Source organism: Nansenia antarctica (genome assembly GCF_963989245.1).
Source record: "Nansenia antarctica genome assembly, chromosome: 8".
Classification (NCBI taxonomy): Eukaryota; Metazoa; Chordata; class Actinopteri; order Argentiniformes; family Microstomatidae; genus Nansenia; species Nansenia antarctica.
In genome coordinates, this window is record NC_137678.1 from 52733266 (window position 1) to 52760722 (window position 27457).

Here is a 27457-nt window from a genome sequence, read left to right on the forward strand (position 1 = left end):
CCTGCCCCTGGCCAGGTCTGTAACATTATGTTAGCTTCAAAATAGAGCATGGGTACTGTGCCATGGGTGCTGTGCTGGCAGGAAAACGAAAATGAAAGCAATGGAACTGACGCAATAATAGTAGTAAGTAGTATAGTATCAAGTTTTTGAAGTTAGTATGCATTTAACCAGATATAAAACTAACTGTAAGTGAACCAAAACCGTATAACAATTCTAATTATAATAATAATAATAATAATAATAATAGCTAGATTTTATTTAAAAGCGCCTCTCTCAAACTCAAGGACACTGTACAGGTGACAGAGAGAAGCAGGACAAAGACAACAAAAACATCAAAAACAATCCTCAACAAACAAACAAAAAGAACAGAACAGAACAAAGATACGAGCAAGCTGGTAGACCTTCCTCAGAGAAGACAGCACACTAGCTATTGAAACCAGCTCAGTTAGTTATAGCTAGCTACACTAGCTAGTTGGCGCAGTTCATCCTAATGGTGGGAAAAAAACACGGAATCAGAAAATGAAAACACTCGTTGGGGTTTGGCTAATATCGTTAGACAAGCTTGTCCACAACCCAAAAAACTTCTCTCACCAACGTTAATCGAAGTTTCGGGATATATTTCATCGACACAATGCCTTTGACAACATGACACTTGTTGAAAGTTCAACATGAACCATTTGTGAAGTTTTGAACCATTGCAGCTTGTTGCTATATTGCTGAAATAGCTGGCTAGCATATAACGTATCATAAGCATATAATAAGATGAGTTTGAGTGGGTACTTGGTGGTCACACAAAATATTGACACTTTGGGCACAATTTAGACATGTTCACTATGGGGTGTACTCACTTTTGTTGCCAGCTGTTTAGACATTAACAGCTGTGTACTGAGTAATTTTCAATGGACAATACATCTATACTGTTATTCAAGCAGCACACTGACTACTGCTTGATTTTATTATTTATTAAAATGTATCTGGGTTAAAGGACAGCACGACGTATAGACGCAATTTAAACCACCACTTCTGCTAGGATAACTATGCTAACTGGGACGTATTCTGACAGTTTAGAGGGGTTTAATAACGTTACACGAGCTAGTAATTTAGCTTGAGTTGCTACTTACCTCAGACTTTGGCTGTTAGGCAATTCGAAGGTCGTTCGATATGTTAGTCACAAAATAAAGCAAACTAAAATGTCAATTTATCGACAAGAACAAGTAGAAAACGTTTAAATAATTTCCCGCACATATAATTGTCGGAAGGGAGAGCTTGGTAGTTCCTAATGGCAACAGTGTCTTGAATTCTCTGACGCAGACTTCTGTTATTCCCGCCAGAAATCCTCGCGTGGCTGTATAAACAGAACAGACCACACTGGTAGCTACCATTTCTAAAAGGGGGGTTGGAATAATTAGTTAATTCATAAATCAATCAAAAAATACTACTTTCTTAATTTGGGGGGGGGGGGGGGGGGTTATAATATATGTGTATGCAAGACATATATTAGTGTTCTTTGTTCTTTGTATCAAGTTTTAACCCATTCAACCTGTCTGTCAAATTAAAGAAGTGCACTCAACTCAATTCACTTGGGCTAGCCCATAATGAAGCTCACATCTTGTGGCCGCACGAAGTATTACACCGTGTCAAAAACCCTGTCTCAAACAGGCTACTTTGCTAGTTTAGCTAGCTAACTAATGTGTTATTAACTATAAATAATAATAATGCATTTTATTTGTATTGCACTTTTCATTCAAAAGAATCTCAGAGTGCTACAGAGTAAAACAAAAAAAAACATAATAAGTTAAAAACAGTAAAAAAACACAAAATAAATCACAAGAATGAACACAGTTCAACAGTCAAAGGCCTGTCTTAAAAGAGTCCAGGCTCTGTACTGCCCATAGCTGGCTAGGAAGGCTGTTCCACAGGCTCTGTACTGCCCTTAGCTGGCTAGGACGACTACCCCTCCCTGCAGGGCATGGGCTGGTTCATGCCCGAGGTCGGCTCCATGCACGTGCAGTGTGGCGCGTAAGTACAGTAACAGCCTATATTCTAGACACAACAAACCGTATAAACACACACACACCCAATCGCTCACATACATTGCACACATCAGAGTGCACATTGACTCAGTGTTGTGTTCATGTTATTAGTGTTAGTGCTCGGTGTTGTGCTCAAGGGTTAGTAGGAGAGAGCTGCATGTGCCCTTGAGCAAGGCACTTAACCCCTAATTGCTCCAGTGGCGCCGACTATGACTGACTGACGCTGTTTCTAGAGCCAAAAAATGCCACATTCCCAACAATTGATTGACAAGTTGATTGTATGGCAAATTTTAAAAAAGCAATATTATTATTTAACATTATATTAATCCTAGTGTTCATGTCTAACCCCTCGATGTCTCCCCCCCCCCCCCAGCTTTGTGTGCTACCAGTACCCCGGCTACAGGGGTCAGCAGTACATCATGGAGTGTGAGAGGCACAGTGGAGACTACCAGCACTGGAGGAACTGGGGCTCTCACTGCCTGACCCCCCAGATCCAGTCTATCCGCCGCATCCAGCACTAAGAGGCGACCCAGCCCACAGACAGCAACCCCCCCAGCCCAGACTCCCCCCCCTACCTTCCCACTCCCTCTCCCCTCCCCCATTCCCATCCCTCACCTGCCCCTGACCAGAGCAAGCAGTCGCCCCAAACCGACCTTGTAGCACTACTACTGACATACACACAGCCGCTCCGGAAGTACGATAAGAGACAATACGGCACTGTTTAACGCACAGGAACAACACATATACTGACTTGACCACAAGACTGACACTCACAGACCTACCTTTACTGATATAACACACACACAGTGTCTTTTTATCAGGTTAGAGTACCACCCCCCACACACAGACACACACACACACCCGCGGTGTATCACCTGGAACTCAAGACCTGTTCGGTTCACCTGGGCTGGGTAGGGAGCACGGTCACACACCCTGGCCTGCTGGAGCCCCTCAGAGGACAGAGACGGCAGCTTCCCCCCGCCTGGCCGCCGGCCCCCTCAGCACTGCACAGGGAACATGGCTGCCACAGGCCGTGGTGCAGCTCGGATGTGTTGTTGTGTGTAGGAGGTTGAACCACAGGTTAACTAATAAACTTCATGTTCACTTCAGTTACTCAGACCCTGTGCTGTCATTCAAGAGTGTGGGTGTGTGTATGAAAATGATGACTAACGGATGAAATAATGGTGGAAACCCATAATATGAAACTCAACAAGTATCTCTAACCAGCACTATTTGGTTAGATGCCGAACTACATTTTGTTGTCTCAGTAATAGTTGAATCTAATCTACCCCGAATGAATAAATAAATGAATCTAATCTAGATAGAGGGTTTAGCATAAGCTGCCACTGTGACATGCATACTGTACTGTGTATAGAATGTTTTGATAAATTGGCAACTGGTATTTAAAACCTTTTTAGATTACTGAAAGCTGCCACTGTAAAGACAATACAAACATTACATAACATGATAATGATATTATTGTTAACAGCAGGGCCGGACTGGGAAAACTACTCAGGCCGGAAAATATAGGGCAAATATAGCAGCTGTCAGGCCACTATTTAAGAGGGGGGGTCTGGGCGTCCTCCACCATGAAAAATGTAGTTACAAATACTTAATTTACTGCATTCTGGTGAATTTTAGTGCAAGTGAATCACAACCTAATGAGCCAACAACAACTAACCCCAAATACAATTTATGAACCTCAAATAAAACCAAAGGTACATATCATGAAGGAGGGAGACGACACAAGGACTAACGTTCCGATTAAGACACCTGGCATATGCCTGTTAGAATCGGAATATTGTGATATGTAAACACCTGAAGCAGCATATGACTCTTTTCGGAATATTCAGTTACGTCTGCGCATGCTCGATTCTCCTCGAGAATCCTGGGTTGTGTTGTTGCTAGGGACAGCTAGATACACTCGTTCGCCATTTCTTCTCGCTCTTGTCTTCCAATGTTGAGGACAAAGTGGATCAGCAGGAGTGTTGTAGTTAAATTGTGGTTCAAACGTGCAAGTAGGAGAACACAATAACGGAGGACTATGTTGGAAACAGGCATTATGGCTTAGCTGTGGGTTAACGCCTGCTCAACGACCACAAGCAAGCTACCAACACTAACGTTACTATAGTAACAACTATTGTCCTGCCGAACCACAGGAATATGCCAATTAACATGTAAATGGAATATTCCAGTTGCTCCAGCGCATGTAAACACGTTATTCAGAATATTCCAATAACCCGAATATTGACCTTAATCAGAATATGGTGTGCATGTAAACGCAGTCCATGTAAACGCAGTCATTGTGCTGGGTTCTAGACCCATCTCTCTCTCTGCTGGGTTCTAGACCCATCTCTCTCTCCAAAGGACCCTGCCTAACTAGCTCTATACGTGCACTGCTACTCTCTCCACCTATTCAAAGAACAGAGCAAGAGCACAATACCCTGTTCAGTTTACTGACATACACTACAATGTCACAGATTGACACAAGCACACACAGGTGGTAAGAAAATCTTTTTATCTTTAAATAAAACAAACAAACAGTTCAACTGCTGTATAGAACGATTATAATAATTAGGAATTTGGAACAAACAGAACAACTGACATACTGAGTAAAACACACAACCACAGTGCTGAAAAGGGTAGACAAAGGGTAGACACGTAGACAAAGACACGTTATAACCCTGTGCCTTGATCACGCATCACACACACATACAGAACAGGTCAACAGACAAATATGTACATTGCTCCCTTGTGAACACTTGGGATCAACATCATGTCCATAACTACTCTCTCCTGTGACTGGGGAGGCAGGCGGGCGTTACAGCAGGCGTTAGTCTGTCTGTGGGGACAGGGACAGGGACAGTGTGTTAGTGAGTGTTAGTTAGTGAGTGTGAAGAGATCTGACTAGCAATACACTCACTCTTCAGTTTGTGTCCTGCCTACTGTTAGAGGTGAGTGTTTGTGTATTTGAGTGAGAGTCTGACAGTGAGAGTGTGTGTGGGGAGAATCAGAATTTAATAATAAAATAATAAAATGCCATTTAGCAGACGCTTTTAATCCAAAGCGACTTACAATTTACGAATTACTGGGACATTCCCCCCCCCCCCCCTGGAGTAACTGAGGGCTGGTGGTGGTGTTTCAGGCGTGTGTGTGTGCGTGTGTGTGTGATGGACAGAAACACTCACCTCCCTCACAGCAGAGAGGACAGGGTAGCAATGGAGGGACCATGGTCAAACTCTCAACCTATCACATCAATCTCCTCCTCCTCAGAACTCAGAACTCAGAACTCAGCCCTTTCCCCCAGGCCCCAGGCAGCGTGATGAAAGGGACAGGGGAGGGGCTATTGACCCCGACTACATCCACTTCCTCCTCCTCCTCTTCCTCTTCCTCCTCCCAGCTTCCTGTTGATCCCACGGTAACCTCTCGTGAGGAATGTGCGACAGGAAGTCTTACAATCCAAGAACGCAGCAGTGCCGGTGCCTTCTTCTTCTCTCCTATTGGTGGATTCAGGTGTTGCTGTGTGTTCTGTGGTCTGACTCCCCATTCCTTTTCTTCTCCTCCGTCTCCTACGACATCCACACTCTCATCAGAGTCCTCCCCCGTCTTCCCCCCTCTAAACAGAGCGGTCCGTTCTCCCTCTCTTTCTCTCTCCCCCTCTCCGCCCTCCTGCAGGACCTCTCTGACCTCAGGAGACGGGTTCACCTGGGTGATGACATCAACTTCTTCCTCGCTGGCTGTTATCACACCTTTCCCAGACTCCTCTCTGTCGTCCTCCTCCCTCTTCTCCTCCTCCACCGACTCCTCTCTCCTCCTCTTCCTGCCCCTCCTCCTCTCTGGCTCTGAACCGGGCTGAGTCTTCCTCTTTTCTCCTCCTCCTCCTCCTCTTCCTCCTCGCCTGTCTCTCCTCTTCTGTGTCTCCCCCTCTCGGCTGCTGTGCCCTGCAGGTGGAGGCGGAGTCGTGACCTTTGGTTGACGGATGTTTTTAGGTCTGATCGGCTGGGCGTTCTGAGCGTTGGCCTCCTCCTGGGCCCTGGTTGGTCGGCTGGCTGGTGGTGGGCGCTCCTGGGCCCTGGTTGATCGGCTGGCTGGTGGTGGGCGCTCCTGGGCCCTGGTTGGTCGGCTGGCTGGTGGTGGGCGCTCCTGGGCCCTGGTTGGTCGGCTGGCTGGTGGTGGGCGTCTCCCAGGAAGAGACTCCACACCTGGCCTTGTCTTTACCTGAGAATGACACACCTTGAAAGCACTGACTACTAGTTGACTATATTACTATTTTTATGATTATTATATTATTATTATTAATATGGTGTATTAATAGTAATACTATTACTATTATAATGAATAATAGTAATATTATTCTTATTTGTATTCTTATTCTTATTATTAATACACCATTGCGCTACAACAATCATATAGATCATACACACAATTTACAGCAAAAGAAGGCATACAAGTTAATTGACAAACCCCTAATAAATAAGTCATAACACAGTTAACACAACGGACGGCGCAGGCATCCACCTATCTGTCGATCAGCGCGTACGCTTTAATAATATCTTCACTCCACGATCATCTAGTCTGGTCTGGCGCCTGCGCTGTCCGTCCAGGATCCAGCAGCATCGTCGCTGTCGCGCAAACAAACCCGGCGAATGTTTTACTTGCCGAGGGCAATCGGGCAACTGTTAATGTCGAACCCTGTGTTGATGTCACCAAACACACACATCGTTGTACAGTTGGTTCACACATATAATTGAAAGGAAAAAGTGTGTGTGACTCACCTGCTTCCACTCAACGTCCTCCTGCCCTCGGACCTCCTCTGACCTCCTCCTCGTCCGGCTGGCTAGGGGGGGGCATGTGTGCCCTCGGGGGGGTGCGAGGAGTCTCAGCCAGTGGCGGCGGCAGTTTCCACCCCAGTCTGACCTCGCACGGGGCGAGCCGGTCCTTCCTCTGTCTCGCACACTCGCACTGTGGCGCGTCGTGATCGGCTTTTTCAGAGGTGCACGCGTTTCCTTCATCATCATCCTCCTCTTCTTCGGTGGTCGGCCCCTGCCCCGCTTGGCCTTGGGTTTGCCTGTAGTCTGACTAGGTAGGTTCTGGTTGGGCTGGGTCTGGCTGGGCTGGTTCTGGTTAGGCTGGGTCTGGGTGGGCTGGGTCTGGCTGGGCTGGTTCTGGGTCTGGCTGGGCTGGTTCTGGTTAGGCTGGGTCTGGGTGGGCTGGGTCTGGCTGGGCTGGTTCTGGTTAGGCTGGGTCTGGGTGAGCTGGGTCTGGCTGGGCTGGTTCTGGGTCTGGCTAGGCTGGGTCTGGGTCTGACTGGTCTGGGTCTGGCTGCGCTGGGTCTGGGTGGGCTGGGTCTGGGTGGGCTGGGTCTGGCTGGGCTGGGTCAGGGTCTGACTGGGTGGGGGTATTGTGAGCTCTTCTGCCTGTCCCAGGAGGAGTGATGGACTCCGCCCCTCCCCTCTCCCTGCCTCCTCTGAGCCACGAGGGCGGCTCACACAGCGGCTCACACAGCGGCACACACAGCGGCACACACAGCCGAGCTGGACACCACCTTTAGGGGAAGGGGAGCGTAGAGGAGGAGGGAGAGCCGTGTGGTGGGTGAGAGAGAGGGGGTGTTGGGCTCCGCTATAACTCCTGATGAGAGTGTAAGAAGGCTCTGGCAGGCTTGTCGTTGTGCGCCCGCGGTGTGTGTGTGGTGTGTCGTGGTGTGTGTGTGTGTAGCTCAGAGCCTCCCCCTCCTCCGTCTCTACGCACGCCGCCCCCGCGACCTGCTGCTCAAACGACCACAGGAAGTGGTCCAGGAGCTCACACAGCTCCTCTCCCTCCTCCGCCCTCCGCTGCCTCCCCGGGTCTGTGGTCTCCACGCCCACCCCCGTCGAGCACTCGCCCCCCCCCCCGTCGCCTCGGCAACCAGGCCTACAGCACAACAAGGAGCAGCCACGGTAACGGCACCACGGTGGGGAAGTGCAGCGTTGTTGCTTTGACAGTTGTTGTCGGGTTGGGTTGCCACGGTTGCGGCAGTTGGCAGGACGGTCAGGTCCATGGCCATGATGTCCTCCAGCAGGCGGTCAAACTGCAACACGGAGTATCCTAGAGGAGGGGGGAGGTCCAGGGAGGGGGACAGGGGGGCGGTGTGGAGGAGGGCTGGGGCAGGGGCCAGGTAGGGGGGGGCAGGGGATGGGACAGGGGACCGGGATGGGGCAGGAGGAGGAGGGGATGGGGTGGGAAGAGCAGAGAAGCTGGAGGGTGGGTCATAGGTCAGGGCATGGTAAAGGAGCCTGGGTAGGGGGGAAAAGGGAGGGGTTTGGGAGCACGCCTCTGCCTCTTTATCACTGGGAAACCGTCCTGGAACAGAGAAATGTTGCTTAAGTGCTGACAGTGTTTGACAGTTTTTCTATTTTTACTTTTCTTGTGACGTTGCTCTTCTTTTTAACGTGTCTGCGTTTGACTGTTTCTACTTATATTTCTGTTTTCATGTTTTATCTATTTGTTAAGTACTTTGTAATATTGTTTTATAAAGGTGCTGCTGTATAAACAACACAGTTTATTATGTCACTGTTGTCGTGTTTACTAGATATTCTTGTCACTGTTACTAAGATATACAAATTGTGTGCCATAGCTAGAATTCATACCTTGTGAAAAACACATTTTAAAAACGATATAGATATGTGACACATCATTTGGTCCTCATGTCGGGATCTGATGTAATGATCAGACTTTTCTTTCGAAAAATGCTAGTCAACTAACACAGCTTGTTTTGTGAGCCTGCTAACAATGTAAAGTAGTTACTCACCCAATCCATTGCGTTGTTGCAGTATTTTGGCTTGACTAGCGAGTTTGTGTTGTGTTTCTCAACAACGTTGAAACGTAGTTCCGTGTTTCAAAAAAGAAGTCCGAACATTTTGATTGGTTGCCGACATGTGGACCGAATGATCAGACTGTGTCACATATGTAATACCAGAGTCTCTTACCTGGTTAAGCTGTGGCGCTGCGTTCTGCTGTCCTCCACTCCTCCTCTTCCTGCTCCGTCCAGAGGCTCCGCCCCTCTCCTCCTCCACGCCCATGACCGACCACGTCTTGCCACGCCCCTGTCTCTTCAGACGGACCTTGATTGGCTGCTGGAGCAGCTCCCTGGTCTTGATTGGCTGCTGGAGCAGCTCCCTGGTCTTCAGGTAGAGTTTGCGGCCGATGACTCCGCCTCCTACCCCCGTCCTGGAGGTCCCCCAGCCTCTCTGGGACACCCCCACCCCCGCCGGGCCAACGTCTGCTGCTCTCTTTTCTCCTCCTCCCCCTCTTCGGGACCCTCCTTTCGGTCTAGTGGCTCTCTTTTCTCCTCCTCCCCCTCTTCTGGCCCCTCCTTTCGCTCTAGTGGCTCTTCCCCCGGTCCATCTCCCCCGGCCCTCCCCCCTGCCCCTCCTCCCTCTCTGGTCCTCCTCCTGGACCTGGGTGGGGTTCAGGAAGTAGCTGATGAATCCTGGGATGTTCCCCTCGAACCTGTTGAACTCCCCAGGGACCGTCATCATACCCCCCCCGGGTGATGCATCCGTCCCCCCCCACGTCTGAGGAGGGTCAGAGGTGACAGGTGGGGGGAGACCCCCGGCCACGTGCCATGGGTCAGAGGCAGACAGTGGGACGCAGGAGGGGACGGATGGAGGGATGATGAGAGAGGAGAGGGATTGAGAGGGAATGACGTAGATGTCAGGTGTGGGTCCGGCCAATTCCTCAGGAGGAGGCATGAGGATGTTGGCATGGGGATCATCAGGGTGGGTGTGATTCCCAGCTGGGGGGTAGAGTAGAAGTTGTGACAGGGGGATGTCAGGAGGGAGGGGGACCTGGAGGGGGGAGGGGGACCAGGAGAGGGTCTGGAGAGGGGAGGGGGACCAGGAGAGGGTGTGGAGGGGGGAGGGGGACCAGGAGAGGGTCTGGAGGGGGGAGGGGGACCAGAAGAGGGTCTGGAGGGGGGAGGGGGACCAGGAGAGGGTCTGGAGGGGGGAGGGGGACCAGGAGAGGGTGTGGAGGGGGGAGGGGGACCAGGAGAGGGTCTGCAGGAGGGAGGGGGACCAGAAGAGGGTCTGGAGGGGGGAGGGGGACCAGGAGAGGGTCTGGAGAGGGGAGGGGGACCAGAAGAGGGTGTGGAGGGGGGAGGGGGACCAGGAGAGGGTCTGGAGAGGGGAGGGGGACCAGGAGAGGGTCTGGAGAGGGGAGGGGGACCAGAAGAGGGTGTGGAGGGGGGAGGGGGACCAGAAGAGGGTCTGGAGAGGGGAGGGGGACCAGGAGAGGGTCTGGAGAGGGGAGGGGGACCAGGAGAGGGTCTGGAGGGGGGAGGGGGACCAGGAGAGGGTCTGGAGAGGGGAGGGGGACCAGGAGAGGGTCTGGAGAGGGGAGGGGGACCAGGAGAGGGTCTGGAGAGGGGAGGGGGACCAGGAGAGGGTCTGGAGGGGGGAGGGGGACCAGGAGAGGGTCTGGAGGGGGGAGGGGGACCAGGAGAGGGTCTGGAGGGGGGAGGGGGACCAGGAGAGGGTCTGGAGAGGGGAGGGGGACCAGGAGAGGGTCTGGAGGGGGGAGGGGGACCAGGAGAGGGTCTGGAGGAGGGAGGGGGACCAGGAGGGCATCTGGAGGGGGGAGGGGGACCAGGAGGGCATCTGGAGGGGGGAGGGGGACCAGGAGAGGGTCTGGAGGGGGGAGGGGGACCAGGAGAGGGTCTGGAGAGGGGAGGGGGACCAGGAGAGGGTCTGGAGGGGGGAGGGGGACCAGGAGAGGGTCTGGAGGAGGGAGGGGGACCAGGAGGGCATCTGGAGGGGGGAGGGGGACCAGGAGGGCATCTGGAGGGGGGAGGGGGACCAGGAGAGGGTCTGGAGGAGGGAGGGGGACCAGGAGGGCATCTGGAGGGGGGAGGGGGACCAGGAGAGGGTCTGGAGGGGGAGCAGTAACAGGGGGGTGTTTCTGCACACTTCTGACAGGGGGGGCAGACTCCTCCAACACTGACGACCGACAGCAGAGAGGCTGATGGGAAAAGAAGTTGCAGTCGGCATCACCGGTATCGGTATCCAACTCACACATTTGAGTCCCTGTGTCTTTTTCACACCCGTATGGTTCCTCTCTCGCTCCGATTCTCCTGGTGAGAGGGTCTCCTGAATGGTGACTATTTCCAAGTCAAGGACATGAACACTCTTTTTGGACACAGCAGTAAGGGCCTGCATATTGTTCACCTTAATGTGAACAGTCTTGTGCCTAAACTGGACCAAATCAGAGAAATGTTCCATGACAGCAAGGTTCACATTTTGAGCTTCTCTGAGACCAAGTTTGATGAATCAATCAAAGACCCAGAGATTGAAATAGTAAACTACACAGTAATCAGAAACGACAGGAACAGGTATGGGGGTGGTGTCTGCATGTACATTCACAACGATATTATCTTTAACACCCGGTATGACCTGAATCGTGACAAATTAGAATCTGTTTGGGTTGAAATTATCTTTAACAAAGCAAAACCGGTGCTGGTTGGCACTATCTACAGACCTCCCGATCAGAATGATTTCTATGATATTCTTGAGGGGTGCTTGGATGACGTTGACTGTGTGGAAAAGATTCTTATTGGGGATTGGAACACGGACATGCTCAGAAATGAAGCATCCGTCTTCAAATCCTTCACTAGGTTTTCTGAATTACACGGACTCCGCCAACAAATTACCAAACCCACTAGGGTGTGTATTTCTACTCAAACCACCATAGATCTCATTCTAACATCGGATGAGTCCAAAATCTCCAAGAGTGGGGTTATTGTATGTGGGCTAAGTGATCATTACATGATCTTTTGCACTCGTAAAAAACATAAACCCAAGGCTGGCGGTCATAAAACTGTAACCACTAGATCCCTTAAATCCTATTCTAGTGAGGCCTTAAACCATAAACTGGAGAATCAAGACTGGTTAGATGAACTAAAAAGCACACAGGTTGAGGAGGCATGGCTAGGTTTCAAAACCAAATTCCTAAATATGATTGACAGTATAGCCCCCATGAGAACCACCAGGGTTAAAGCCCGATCGGAACCATGGATGAATTCGGACATTCTAAATGCTATGAAAGTCAGAGACCTAAAATGCTCTGAAGTTCAAAAATGCAAATCAAAATTAGTGAAACACTTAAACGAAGAAAATTAAAAAACAATGCAACAAACTATGCAATCAGGTAATTACCATGACCAAATCTGCTAAGAAAAAATACCTCGATAACAAAATCGAAGAAAACTTAAACAAACCACGTGACCTTTGGAAGCTACTTAATAGCCAACTAGGTTGCAGTCAAAAACTCAAAACCAGGTCTACAAACATCAGCATAAAATCTGGAGATTCTCTCTTTACAGACAAGCTGGATGTGGCTAAGTGCTTAAACACTTTCTTTACAACCATAGCCACTAAATTAGTTAACAATCTACCACCCCACTCAGGGCGTTATGGTGTAGAGCACATCCGTGCGTTCTACAATAAACTGGGTGTACGCAAAGATGATTTTAAACTCTCCATGGTGTCAAACGATGAGGTGTTTAAAAAGCTGGGCGCTCTACACTCAGAAAAGGCCACGGGCCATGACAATATTCCAGCCAGATTTCTAAAAGACTCAGCTGCCTCCATTACCCCAATCATCACCCACATAATAAACCTCTCCATCAAACAGGGACACGTCCCCCTTGACTTTAAAATAGCAAGGGTAACCCCACTGTATAAAAAAGGAAGCAAATTAGACCCAGGCAACTACCGACCTGTTTCTATTCTTAATTCCATCTCGAAACTTATGGAAAAAATAGTTTATGAACAGGTTGATAGGTACCTTACCGAAAAAAATCTAATGTATGAATTTCAATCAGGATTCAGAACATCCCATTCCACTGACACATGCCTTCTCTATTTGAACGACCACATCAACCATGAGGTGGACTCGGGCAAGTACTGCGGCATGGTCATGCTGGACCTCCAGAAGGCCTTCGACACAGTAGATCACCACATATTGTTAGATAAACTGAAAGCAATTGGGTTCGATAGAACATCGGTGAGCTGGATGCAGTCCTACTTAGAGGGGAGGGAACAGGTGGTTAGTGTGAACGGAACACTGTCCCCCCCCCTCCCAGTGACCTGCGGCGTTCCACAAGGAAGCATATTGGGACCTTTACTGTTCCTAATATGTGAATGACATGTCATCAGCATGTGATTGCAATTTGTTCCTGTTCGCGGATGACTCGGCTCTGCTGGTCTCTGACAGGGACATATTGCAGGTGGAAAAAGCGCTAAGCACTGAACTGAGTAGAATCTGCATCTGGCTAGCTGACAATAAACTATCAATACACCTAGGTAAAACTGAAACCATCCTATACGGATCCCCATCTAAACTCAGAAAGGCTGAACATTTTTAAATAAAAGTGGGTAACATTAATATCACAAGAAAAGAGGATATTACATACCTGGGCTCCATCTTAGAGGCAAATCTTTCCGGAGATAAAATGGCAGCAAAAGTAATCAAAAAAGTGAACCATAGAACTAGATTCTTGTACAGGATATCCTCACTTGTCAGTAAAAACACACTGAGGACCCTATCAGGAGCTCTCATTCAATGTCACTTCGACTATGCCGTAACATCATGGTACTATAGAACCACAAAGGCCCATAAAACAAGACTCCAGACAGCCCAAAATAAACTGGTTAGGCTTCCTCAACCCTAGGACACATCTAACCGCTGCTCATTTTTTGAGCCTTGATTGGCTACGAGTAGTTGACAGAGTGCAGCAGCTTGCACTGGGCCTGGTCTTCAAGATACGCTACACCAGTGGTGTAGTCTACGTGATACGCAGGACTACGCCGTATACCCACTAGGAAAGGACAAGGATTTGCGTATACCCACTAAAAAATGTGCGAGGATACGTAACGGCGTTTTGTGACAGAACTTTCACACTTTTATTCATAAAATTCACCCCGTCTGTGTTACGAAGCACTTACTTCGAACTTTCTGACATGTTTGGTATCGCATAACCAGTCGTTCAGAATGCTAGTCTCAGTATTTCCCCTACAATTGCCTTGGGGTGGGCGGGCCAGACCTCCACACACAGCTTCGTGTCGCTGGAGAATGGTTTTGTTTTTGTTTTGTGTGCGCGAGCGACGCGAGAGAGTTTTTGCAGGGTGAAAGCTCTGCAGAAGAAAGTAAGCAAGTTGAAACGTTAGCAAATATAATTACTGTGTTCTGACAGAGAAAGTTGGTTCAAATTAGTCGTTATTATTGTGATTAGAAAGTGTCTGATTATAGTTTCATGGTGTGAATAAAAGTGTCAAAGAACTAGCTAGCTAGCTCAAAGGTGATTAGATGAGCTAGTCTGCTGCACACATGCCAGCTAAAGAGCTAACTGGATGCACTTTATTATTTTACTTAAAGTATATATACAATCTTTCTTATTCTGCTAGAATTGGGCTTTATGGTAATACCATAATGGTATATTTACAGTACATGGACAGTGGATTGAAGCATTGGAACAAACCCTCACTCATTGGAAATGTCTGTTTTTTGTAGTTGGACATACGATTTTCTTACAGGTGAGAGAGTAAGTAAAGACAGTATCTGACTCCACAGCAACCCAATATTCAATTAGAATGATGTTATGATTTGATATGAATTCAATGTATACCTCTTATTAAATTATAAATACTCTGGTTGTTATATTTGCCTTTTGGTTGACAGCAAAAGAGGGAGAGAGGAGGATAGAGAGGGAGAGGAGGAGGAGAGAGAGCAGGATGGTGTCGGCACACCAGAGAGACAGCAAGAACCAGGTGAGAAAGTGGACATGTAGTCAAGACCACATAAGTAGCCTTGAGAACCGATGGTTCTCGAGCCTAACGGCCCTTAGGGGGCAGGAGCCTATCTCCTGTTTCTGTAGCGTGAGGCAGCTTGATGTACAAGTCAGTGGCGTAGCGGACGGGCCCGCAAGCGACGCACCGCGGGGGGGGCCCAGCCACTAGGGGGCCCCCTAACATTGGATCCACATTATTTTTATTTATTTATTTTTATAATTTAAAAATATATAAAACAAAGAAAATAAGTGGCCCTTCATTGTGTCAACCTTAATTTTAATATATAGGCCTATATTTAAAAATATATACATGGTTAGCCGTATCCAATAGCAACATGACTTTGACGTCACACGTAGGCAGCGAGACACAAGGAAAATGAGCAAGCGAAAATACAATACAAAGTACAATAAGCATTCTTTAGGTGGTGATAGATTCTCTATTCGGACATTATAGCCGCTATATGTGGGACTGTCGGTCCGATATTGTAAAAAAATCCAATAAAAAATGTATGTTTACGGAAGTACATGTCTCAAGTATTATCTCGGCGGTTAGTCGAGTGAAAGAAAAACAACATACAGATGATAATTCACACAATATAATACCACGAAAGCGTACAGCACTAAACAATACAATTTATTTGGGCAGCATCATACTCAAACTCAGGCAGAAAGGCAGGGTCCGGCCAGGTTCACAGTCACAGGCTGTCAGTGCATCATACAGGTACATAATTCAGCATGGTTAGGCTATATATAGCTGTTTCTTTTTCTATTCTACTATTCTATTCTACTTCTGCTGTCTGCGTCTCCCTGGGTATTCCTAGACCAGATGGCAAACAGTAAAGAAATGCCACAATATACCAGGACTTAAGAAACGAGATGTCCAACAAAGGATTTGACTAACCCTGGCCAATTTTACGCAACAAGTAGACTCTGATGCAGCGGAGACAGGGTTGCCAGATTGGCTGGTTTTTGGTGGATTTAGAAGTTTTTAGATTGATTAGGTTGGAAATTCTCAATCCCATCTGGCAACCCTTAGCGGAGAGTCTACAGATATGTTTACAGATATCACACTGCTGTGCACACCACACTTTGTTAAAATAAATAAAGCTTGTACTATTCTACTTATAATACATTCTACTGATGTAGTGTAGTCTACCATTTGGTTTTAGTTATAGGCTATTGCTCTCACTTGTTTGTACCTTTTGCTAAGTCAAGCATTTAGAATGTAGAGTGCATATTGCGAAATTTCGCAACGTCAATAACGCATCGGCCTCTAAAAAACGCACTTTTTTTTAAACTTTTTTTTTTCACTCCGTTGCGAAAGGGCCCCCGCCGCCACCTTGCGGGGGGGCCCCGGGATTTTGCGCTACGCCACTGGTACAAGTACAGTCCATGCCACCCCCCCCCAAGGCAGCAAACACCGGTGTAGATGCATACTGTATGCATAAGTGAGTGTGGTGGTGCTTATGGGGTGTCGCTACGGGACAGGTGTCGCTCTGACTGGGAGGGCAAAATCACAGTATACCCACTAGAAAAAACTAGACTACACCACTGCGCTACACCACAAAGACACCCAAGTACCTGTCAACATACGTCCAAAAAGTGAACAACGTCCACACATACAATACCAGAGGAAGCTCCACGAACCACGTTCAACCGCGTTGCACCACAAACAAGGGGTTAAACTCGTTTGCAAACTATGCAGTAAAAATGTGGAACGCCCTTCCTATAATCTTAAAGGAGTGCAAAACACTGCCCACCTTCAAAACCACTCTCAAAAAACATTTACAGGAGGCTGCAATCCGTAACTGGACCCTCTAAATCAAAAATCAGATTAAAAGACCCGAACTACCCACTGTACATACTTTGTGTTTTGTCCCCCGCCCCCACCTGTGGTGTATGTCCCCACCTGTCCTACCCGCTGTACATACCTTATGTTTTGTTGTATTGTTCTTCCCATGATGGATGTATGTTTATCTTGTAGATAGTAATAGTTATTTGTCTGTATTATCTTGTAGATAGTACTAGTTTTTTTGTCTGTCTTACATGTAACGATGAATTGAGAATCAAGGACCCCAATTGAAATAAGCCAGTGGCTTTCTTGGGTTTTTATCCTGTTAGTTGACCTTGTATGTAATATGTACTTTCATGTACCTACTTCTGCAAATCTTCTAATAAAGTTTTCAATCAATCAATCAAAAACTCCTTCTCTTTCCTCTTCTTTTCCTTTCCTGTCTCTCCTCTCTTCATCCTTTTCTCTCTCTGTTTGTGCTTCTCTTTTCCGCAGGGGGGGCTCGGTCTGGACCCCTACATCCCTTTGCGAGATTCCCTCCTACCTCGGGTCCACTCTTCTCTCTTCACAATCATTATCAGCAATGGGCCATATCTAACTTCATATTGAGAGACCGTGTTAAAGCGATAGAGGAAAAACTGTCGTAGCGCATCTGCTGCAGCGTCCTCGCCCTTTAAGACATCATCTCCCATGATGCACCGCCACTCAGCTGTCAGAGCCGCGGTGCATTACTGGGAAAATAAACACATGTGAAAGATGGAGCAGTCGGCGACCACCGAAACAACCAACTCTAACTCTACCCCAAACCCTGACCCCCTAACCACCCAGACAAACCTTACCCCTGCCTCCCTAACCACCGAGACTGACCCCCACATTGTAAAAGAAGACCTGGACGAGGAGTTCAGCGTCTTCCTGTCTCTGCACCTCCCTGCGCTGCAGGGGTCACGAATACCTTCACTTTACTGGAAGAGCTTGTACTACAAACTGGTAAACGAGGTATGTACCCCTACCCTACCCCTGACCCTATCCCTAACCCTGACCCTACCCCTGACCCTACCCCTACCCCTACCCCTAACCCTGACCCTACCCCTAACCCTGACCCTACCCCTACCCCTACCCCTGACCCTAACCCTAACCCTACCCCTACCCCTGACCCTACCCCTAACCCTGACCCTACCCCTAACCCTGACCCTACCCCTACCCCTAACCCTGGCCCTACCCCTAACCCTGACCCTATCCCTGACCCTACCCCTGACCCTACCCCTACCCCTAACCCTATCCCTGACCCTACCCCTGACCCTACCCCTACCCCTAACCCTGACCCTACCCCTAACCCTGACCCTACCCCTACCCCTGACCCTACCCCTGACCCTACCCCTAACCCTGACCCTAACCCTAACCCTACCCCTATCCCTGACCCTACCCCTACCCCTGACCCTACCCCTAACCCTGACCCTGACCCTATCCCTGACCCTACCCCTAACCCTGACCCTACCCCTATCCCTGACCCTACCCCTAACCCTGACCCTACCCCTATCCCTGACCCTACCCCTAACCCTGACCCTACCCCTAACCCTGACCCTACCCCTATCCCTGACCCTACCCCTAACCCTGACCCTACCCCTATCCCTGACCCTACCCCTATCCCTGACCCTACCCCTAACCCTACGCGGTAGTAAGACCAGTAGTTTGAGGGGTTGTGTGTCTCTTCTCTGTGGGACATCAGGTGTACGATGCAGGGGAGGTGTTTGGGATCATGCAGCTGCAGCAAGATGAAGAAGATGAAGAAGAAGAAGAACACGAGGAGACGGAAGATGGCGAGAGGAAGACCGCCAACCCTGGAGCTGAGATCACCTGGAAAGTGGTCGTGACCCGGGAGAGTGGCCTGCAAGCCTCCGACCCGACCAGGTGAGGGCGCTATACAGCCAGGAATGTCCAGGTGAGGGCGCTATACAGCCAGGAATGACCAGGTGAGGGTTCTATACAGCCAGGAATGACCAGGTGAGGGTTCTATACAGCCAGGAATGACCAGGTGAGGGCGCTATACAGCCAGGAATGACCAGGTGAGGGTTCTATACAACCAGGAATGACCAGGTGAGGGTTCTATACAGCCAGGAATGACCAGGTGAGGGTTCTATACAGCCAGGAATGACCAGGTGAGGGTTCTATACAGCCAGGAATGACCAGGTGAGGGCGCTATACAGCCAGGAATGACCAGGTGAGGGTTCTATACAGCCAGGAATGACCAGGTGAGGGTTCTATACAGCCAGGAATGACCAGGTGAGGGTTCTATACAGCCAGGAATGACCAGGTGAGGGTTCTATACAGCCAGGAATGACCAGGTGAGGGCGCTATACAGCCAGGAATGACCAGGTGAGGGCGCTATACAGCCAGGAATGACCAGGTGAGGGCGCTATACAGCCAGGAATGACCAGGTGAGGGCGCTATACAGCCAGGAATGACCAGGTGAGGGTTCTATACAGCCAGGAATGTCCAGGTGAGGGCGCTATACAACCAGGAATGACCAGGTGAGGGTTCTATACAGCCAGGAATGACCAGGTGAGGGCGCTATACAGCCAGGAATGACCAGGTGAGGGTTCTATACAACCAGGAATGACCAGGTGAGGGTTCTATACAGCCAGGAATGACCAGGTGAGGGTTCTATACAGCCAGGAATGACCAGGTGAGGGTTCTATACAGCCAGGAATGACCAGGTGAGGGTTCTATACAGCCAGGAATGACCAGGTGAGGGTTCTATACAACCAGGAATGACCAGGTGAGGGCGCTATACAACCAGGAATGACCAGGTGAGGGTTCTATACAGCCAGGAATGACCAGGTGAGGGCGCTATACAGCCAGGAATGACCAGGTGAGGGTTCTATACAACCAGGAATGACCAGGTGAGGGCGCTATACAGCCAGGAATGACCAGGTGAGGGTTCTATACAGCCAGGAATGACCAGGTGAGGGTTCTATACAGCCAGGAATGACCAGGTGAGGGTTCTATACAGCCAGGAATGACCAGGTGAGGGCGCTATACAGCCAGGAATGTCCAGGTGAGGGCGCTATACAGCCAGGAAGGAGAGGACGTGTCGTGTGTCTGTGTGTCAACATTTACTTTCTCGCTACATCATGAGCACAGAATCGGTATCAGTTTAGAGTCAAACGGTAAACATACATTGACTGCGTTTACATGCACATCATATTCAGATTAAGGTCAATATTCGGGTTATTGTAATATTCTGAATAAGGTGTTTGTTTAGTACACACTGTAGCAACTGGAATATTCCGTTTACATGTTAATTGGCATATTCCTGTGGTTCGGCGGGACAATAGTTGTTACTATAGTAACGTTAGTGTTGGTAGCGTGTTACTATAGTAACGTTAGTGTTGGTAGGTTGTTACTATAGTAACGTTAGTGTTGGTAGCTTGTTGCTATAGTAACGTTAGTGTTGGTAGCTTGTTGCTATAGTAACGTTAGTGTTGGTAGCTTGTTACTATAGTAACGTTAGTGTTGGTAGCGTGTTACTATAGTAACGTTAGTGTTGGTAGCTTGGTTGTGGTTGTTGAGCGGGTCTTAACCCACAGCTAATAATGCATAATGCTTGTTTCCAACATAGTCCTCCGTTATTGTGCTCTCCTACTTGCGCTTTTGAACCACAATTTAACTACAACACTGTAGTATATTTTTGTCCTAACTTACCCTTGTCTTACAAGATAGGGAGCCAGATGTCCAGAACAGAGGTCCATTTAGTGAACAGTCAAGTCAGCTTTATTTGTATTTCGTTTACATACAGCAGCAGCTGAACCAAAGTGCTTCACAGGTGTAGAACAGGTAAAGTGCAGGATATTAAATAAGATGCAACACAATACAAGATATGATCAAATTAAAGAAGAGAAGATAAAAGGACTTAAAACAATAAAACAATAAAAGCCAGGGACCTAACGATGGCTAAGTGGGGGGCAAGGCCAGGGAGAACAGGGGGGTTTCTAGGAGGGATTTAAAAACCTCCAGGGTCTGAGCGGCCCGTACGTGGAGGGGGAGGCTGTTCCAGAGCTTCGTGCAGCGGCTGCAAAGGCTCTGTCTCCCCTGGTTTTTAGCCTGGTTCACAGCATGGCTGTGTACATACATTAATATATCATGGCTGTGGGATAGGGACATTTAGAGCATTCTTAGGGCCAATCCCAATTCACCCCTAGCCCTTCGTTTTCACCCCTATGGCTCGATTTGCGCGTTCACGTTTAGGGCGAGGGCTGTCCCAATTCATATTTCATCGAGGGCTAGGGGTAAGGGGGAGGGCTAACTATTACTTAGTTTCGAGCGATTTCAGGACCAGATTAGCTTTGAAGGGATAGGGGTACGCTACCCCTTGATTCCAGGATGCATTGCGAATCATCTACAGAAATCTTATGTCGCTCTATTCAATGCGGAAATGTCATTTTAATTCTCTGTAATTACTTATTAATAAAGATTTGAAAAATTATGATAACCATCTTATTGTCTTAGTTTAATGTCATTACAATGCATTATAGACCTTTTATTTATAACACGCATAACCCAAAAATAGCTTTTATGTCGGTGCTGTGTCTAACGTTACAGTAACGCAACGCTGCATGACAGTCGAGCATTTCAGAGATGTACAATCATAAATCAATTATTACCTGTGGCGTTTGACAGTGGATGATGGTACATATGTAAAGTTATCTATCAAACGTTCGGCTGACTTGTACATGATGCGCATTTTGACCTATTTCCACCCGCAATCTAATCCGAGCAGTTATTATTAGGTAATATTATTAATGGGTTGTATCATTCATTTCAATGCATTATAGACCTTTTCTTTATAACAAGCACAACAACAACAAAACGTTATCATGCCGATGTGCTGTGTGCTGTGTGTCTAACGTTACAAGCTGATTTGTGCATGACAGCCGCGCATTGACATATTTCCATGTCTGATGGCATATGACACGCGAAATGTAACAGTTAAGGATACGCGTAAAGGATGATGATCTATCACCGTTCGACTCTACTGAGAAATGTTTCCGCTTATTTGTCATCTCTCCTTCACGGGCAAATGTGGCCGTGTCCCCAAGAGATCCTCTTTCTACGTTTTTGACCACGATGGATTGATTTTTGGATTCTAGACGACGAATTGTTCTGAGAAAGGCGCTTGGTAACGTGATTTTTGGACAACGCTTTATGACTACTGATGGACTCGTGTGTATGTGGTGGCTGAGGATTGAGTCACGGGTATCTTTGGAGGAACATTGTGCGCTGACAGATGGTTAATACTCTGTGTTTTGGTTGGAGTCATTCATTGTCATTATTGCGATGTCCACAAAAAATACATCGCTGACGGAAGAGACTAAAAAAGGAACGTCTAAACATAGATGCTTATAGCACACGCAACAGAAATAAACACAGCTGAAGAAGGCATTGCGAGATGTGAGAATTCGCCGGCAACACAACGCGTCACCCGTACCGCGTCTAAACCACTGTTGATGACGTAGGCGCCGTGAAGGGCTGTCCCAATTCATAGGGTTTAGATTTCAAGGGGTAGGGCTTGTGACGTGTTCGAAGGCCTTGCCTTCGAATCGAGTGACACTCGAAAACGAGCCATAGGGGTAGAAAAGGGAATTGGGATTGGCCCTTTGTCTCTATCTAAGAAGTTCTAGTTTGTGTAAACTTAGCTATGGTTAGATAGATAGACTAAGAAAGTTGAAAACTTCATCATAAAGCATGACATCATATAAGGAAGACTTCTCGCTCAGAGAGGCAGATGTGACCATTGACTGTCTATCTCCATGTTCTGCAGAGAATGTGATGTTGTTACAGAGAATGTAATGTTGTTACAGAGAATGTAATATTGTTTCTAACAATAAAAGATAAGATACAGAGAATGTAATGTTGTTTCTAACAATAAAAGATATTGTTTAACCAACATCAGAACTTGATGAAGTATTTTCATCATCGTTCATAATTAGTATGAATAATAAACTACTGCAGTCCTGCTGGTCCACTTTGTCCTCAACATTGGAAGATGAGCGAGAAGAAATGGCCAACGAGTGTATCTAGCTGTCCCTAGCAACAACACAACCCAGGATTGCTATGCTGTTCCTAGCAACAACACAACCCAGGAGTGTATCTAGTTGTCCCTAGCAACAACACAACCCAGGAGTGCATGCTAATCGAGCATGCGCAGACGTAACTGGATATTCCGAAAAGGGTCATATGCTGTTTAAGGTGTTTACATGTCACAATATTCAGATTCTAACAGGAATATGGCCTTAATCAGGTTCGGTACGTGTTTACATGACTCTTGCCCAATCTGAATATTGAGCTTATGCTGCTTAATACAGGAATATGGTGTGGAGTGCAGGAATGCAGTCAGTGTGTCTAGGTTCGCACCCCCATTTAAGTAGTTTGAATGAATGAATGAATCTTTATTTCGAACATGATTTAAAAAATACAAATAAATAACTAATAACGGAAAATACAGGTAGGCTATCACTGTTGGAAAAGGAGTAGGATGAAGCCTAATCTTATCATGTCCTACCCCTATCCTCACTTCCAAGTGAGAGCAATAATACTTAAATTGAATAATACATGAATTAATACATAAATTACAGTATACAGTATACTTTTCCATTCTGAACACTGAAACAACACAAACTAAATAGTGTCTTCCTCTCTCCTCTGCCCCCCCCAGTGTGTTCCTGGTGGACCATGCATGGACGTACCGCGTGGAGAGCGCCAGGCAGCAGCTGCAGCAGATCCCAGGTCTGCTGCCCAGGATGGCTGCTTTGATGGGGCTGGAGCTCCAGGGAGACGCCCCTGACCCCGGGACTGTGGACCGGCTCCTGCAGCGCATGTGGAAGTACAACCAGACCTACCAGCTAGCCGAAGGGGTTTGTCCACACACACACACACACACACACACGCACACACACACACACACACACACACACACACACACACACACACTCACACACGCTGTCACTCACCCGGCTCAGAACGAGTAGTCATGGGTGAAGGAAACAATCAATGTTTTATTATTAACTAAAAGACTAAAGTAAGCACAATAAAGATGGGATGTGATAGTCAGTATAGTCGAGTAGAGTAGAGTAGGGTGTGGGTGAGTGATCAGTGTGTCAGTGGTGTGGGTGAGTGATCAGTGTGTCAGTGGTGTGGGTGAGTGATCAGTGTGTCAGTGGTGTGGGTGAGTGATCAGTGTGTCAGTGGTGTGGGTGAGTGATCAGTATGTCAGTGGTGTGGGTGAGTGATCAGTGTGTCAGTGGTGTGGGTGAGTGATCAGTGTGTCAGTGGTGTGGGTGAGTGATCAGTGTGTCAGTGGTGTGGGTGAGTGATCAGTGTGTCAGTGGTGTGGGTGAGTGATCAGTATGTCAGTGGTGTGGGTGAGTGATCAGTATGTCAGTGGTGTGGGTGAGTGATCAGTGTGTCAGTGGTGTGGGTGAGTGATCAGTATGTCAGTGGTGTGGGTGAGTGATCAGTATGTCAGTGGTGTGGGTGAGTGATCAGTGTGTCAGTGGTGTGGGTGAGTGATCAGTGTGTCAGTGGTGTGGGTGAGTGATCAGTGTGTCAGTGGTGTGGGTGAGTGATCGGTGTGTCAGTGGTGTGGGTGAGTGATCAGTATGTCAGTGTAGGGTGTGGGTGAGTGATCAGTATGTCAGTGGTGTGGGTGAGCAGTGATGCCGGTAACGCGATACTAAGTATCGCGATACTCTAATCTGATTACTTTTCCCAGTAACGAGTATTCTATCGCGATACTATTTCCAAATCAGTAATCTGATTAAAGTTACTTATTCGAGTGACTGTGCGTTACTATTGCGTTACTACCTCATAACTTAGGCTAAATGCAGTATTTCTTTGTAATGTTCGATAGTAAACAAACATTTATTGCTTTTCTCGCGTCTTGGGGAGTGACGTCAGTGATCACGTTTTCAACACGAGGTGCAGCAGAATCGCTCACGTGTATCACCACGCTGATTGCACAGTGTAAACAGAAGCGTATAATGGAGCGAGAACAGAGATATGCGTTAAATAGCTGGAAATATAGGGATTATTTTGAGTTTGTGTCAGCAAAGGATGACAAGAACATAAATGTTCGTTGTACACTCTGTGCTGGAAAGAAAATATTGTCCTGTGGTAAAACCACAACATCAAATTTAAAGAAACATTTGGAATCTCTGCACAGCACAGTCAAGCTCGCGGAGAAAGTCCCAGAGACCGCGGCCTCGACTTCTGCGGGAGGTCCCACACCGCTCAAGCAACAAAAGCTGGACTTCAGTAGGCCTACAAAATCACAACCTGTAAGTGTGGGAGAGTTGAATAAATTGGTCGGGCGGTATGTTGTAGAGGAAATGCTGCCCATAAACACAGTTGACTCGCCCTCTTTCCGTGCCATCATTAACAAGATCCCCACTACTACCAATGCCGAGCTACCTCACAGAACATCTTTTTCTTCGTACTTGGAGAAGGAGTATGCAGAGATGGAAAAACATCTGAAGGCTGCGCTGAACGAGGTCGACTATGTGTCAACTACAGCGGACATTTGGACAGCTAACAATAGGAGCTATATGGGAGTAACGCTCCACTGGATTAGTAGATCCACATTAGACCGCAACAAGGCTGCATTGGCGTGTAGGAGAATCCGCGGTAGACACACGTATGATGTTATTGGTGCAGAAATCGAAAACATTCACTCTTCATATGGACTAATCAACAAAGTAGTAGCAACAGTGACAGATAATGGATCTAACTTTGTCAAGGCATTTCAAGTCTATCAGCCTGCTGTCACAGAGTCCGATGATGAGACGGTGGAGGAGGCCACGGATGATGTCACTTTTTTAGATGTGTCAGAAATCCTATCAGCTGAGGATGATAGTGATGGCCAGCTGATTCTTCCCCCGCACCAAAGGTGTGCTTCACATACCCTCAACCTTATTTCTACAAGTGATGTGGAGAAGTACATCACTTCCAAACCAGAGAGCAAGGCTGTGTATAGGAGCAGCACAGCAAAATGCACAGCTCTCTGGACGAAAGCAAGCCGATCTACCGTTGCGTCAGAAACGGTGGAGGAGGTTAACAAAAGAAAGCTCCTGGTACCGACATCCACAAGGTGGAATTCCTTTTACGAAGCCATAAAGAGAATCGCAGAAATCCCCATGAATGAGCTGACTACTCTGTGCAACAAGCTGGGAGTGAAGTGCTTCAAAGACCAGGAGTACCAGTACCTGCATGAGTACTGTACCGTCATGAAGCCTCTAACTATAGCACTGGATATCCTACAAGGTGACTGTCCGTATGGGACTTTACTGCCCACACTTGAAGTCCTGATGCAGAAGACCCTTGCTGTGAAAGACACCCTATCCAAGATGACTGCAGGCCTTCCAGATGCCATAGTGCAGGTATGCTATGTTGTTCCATCTTAAAGATAAATAAATACATTTTCATTGCACTATTCATGAACATGGAGCAGAGTCACACCATACTGCAGTATGTAGGTTGTCAGTTGCACAAACTAATTGCATACATAATTAGTAAATAAAGGTATAAATAATAGACCTTATAGGCTACAACTAGATAATAATAAACATATCAAATTATATCTTTCAGGCTATCCAGACTCGTTTTGCCAGTGTGCTGGACAACAAAGATGCCCTTCTCGCAGCTGCTAGTTGTCCAAAATTCAAACTCCGATGGCTGAGAGATGAAGGTAGGAGGGAGCAAGTAAAGGAGCTTCTCACAGCAGAATGTCGCAAAACTGCTCCTGCAGCACAGAGCCCTGCCAGTGTACCCACCACGACTGCCAACCAAGGCGAGATGGACTTTTTTGCTTTTGAGGCGGAGCCAGAGGAGACCTACTCGGCAGAAAAGGAAGTCATGGACTACTTGAGGTCAGGGCATGAGCTTCAGATTCTGAATCAGTATCCAAACATTAAGAACATTTTCTTGAAGTATAACACTCCAACCCCATCTAGCGCTCCTGTAGAGCGGCTCTTTAGTCTGGGAGGTTTGGTGCTCACGCCTAGAAGGAACAGACTTTCTGACAAGAGGTTTGAGAAGCTTCTGTTAATGAGATACAACCACTGGTTTACTCGCCCCTTTCCACTGTTTCACTCATAGTGTGTTCATGGCCTCCATAGCGTGTTCATGGCCTCCATAGCGTGTTCATGGCCTCCATAGCGTGTTCATGGCCTCCTTCCAGTCTTGACAGCTGAGTTCACTCTTCATTGATAAACTCAGACTCACCCAGTTTAGGATTAGGATTATATTAGGATCATATCTGAATGGTCAGGGTAGGTTTTAGGTTTTGTGAAACCACTCCTTGCTAGTTACTGTGTTAAATAAAGATTATATTTATTTTATTGTTTAAAAACAAGTATTTATGTTGGGTGAGGCAAAGAAAGACTCTTTATTTTGTTGTTTTAAGTTATTGTTTAAAGTTTAATTATGTAATTTAAGTTACTGTTAAAATAAAGTGAGTTTTGGCAAAACCAGTTTTCATTTTTATGTTGCGGGGGGGGGGGGGGGGGGTCGGGTGCCTAGGCAGCTGCCAATAGTAACTAAAAAAGTAACTAGTAATCTAACTTAGTTACTTTTTAAATCAAGTAATCAGTAAAGTAACTAGATTACTTTTTAAAGGAGTAATCAGTAATCAGTAATCAGAATACTTTTTCAAAGTAACTGTGGCAACACTGTGGGTGAGTGATCAGTGTGTCAGTGGTGTGGGTGAGTGATCAGTATGTCAGTGTAGGGTGTGGGTGAGTGATCGGTATGTCAGTA

The 27457-nt window shown here is 47.5% G+C and overlaps 1 protein-coding gene across 1 annotated transcript in view; it reads left to right on the plus strand.

Annotated features, from left to right (window-relative positions):
• Positions 1 to 17398: 17398 nt before the first annotated feature.
• Positions 17399 to 27457, plus strand: part of ttll12 (tubulin tyrosine ligase-like family, member 12) — a 43162-nt gene continuing 33103 nt past the window's right edge. Inside the window, exons 1-3 of the mRNA XM_080538708.1 lie at positions 17399 to 17644; positions 18375 to 18556; positions 23361 to 23559. Coding sequence (XP_080394834.1) covers positions 17405 to 17644; positions 18375 to 18556; positions 23361 to 23559 — 621 coding nt within the window. The 5' untranslated portion in view covers positions 17399 to 17404. The remainder of the gene's footprint in view (positions 17645 to 18374; positions 18557 to 23360; positions 23560 to 27457) is intronic.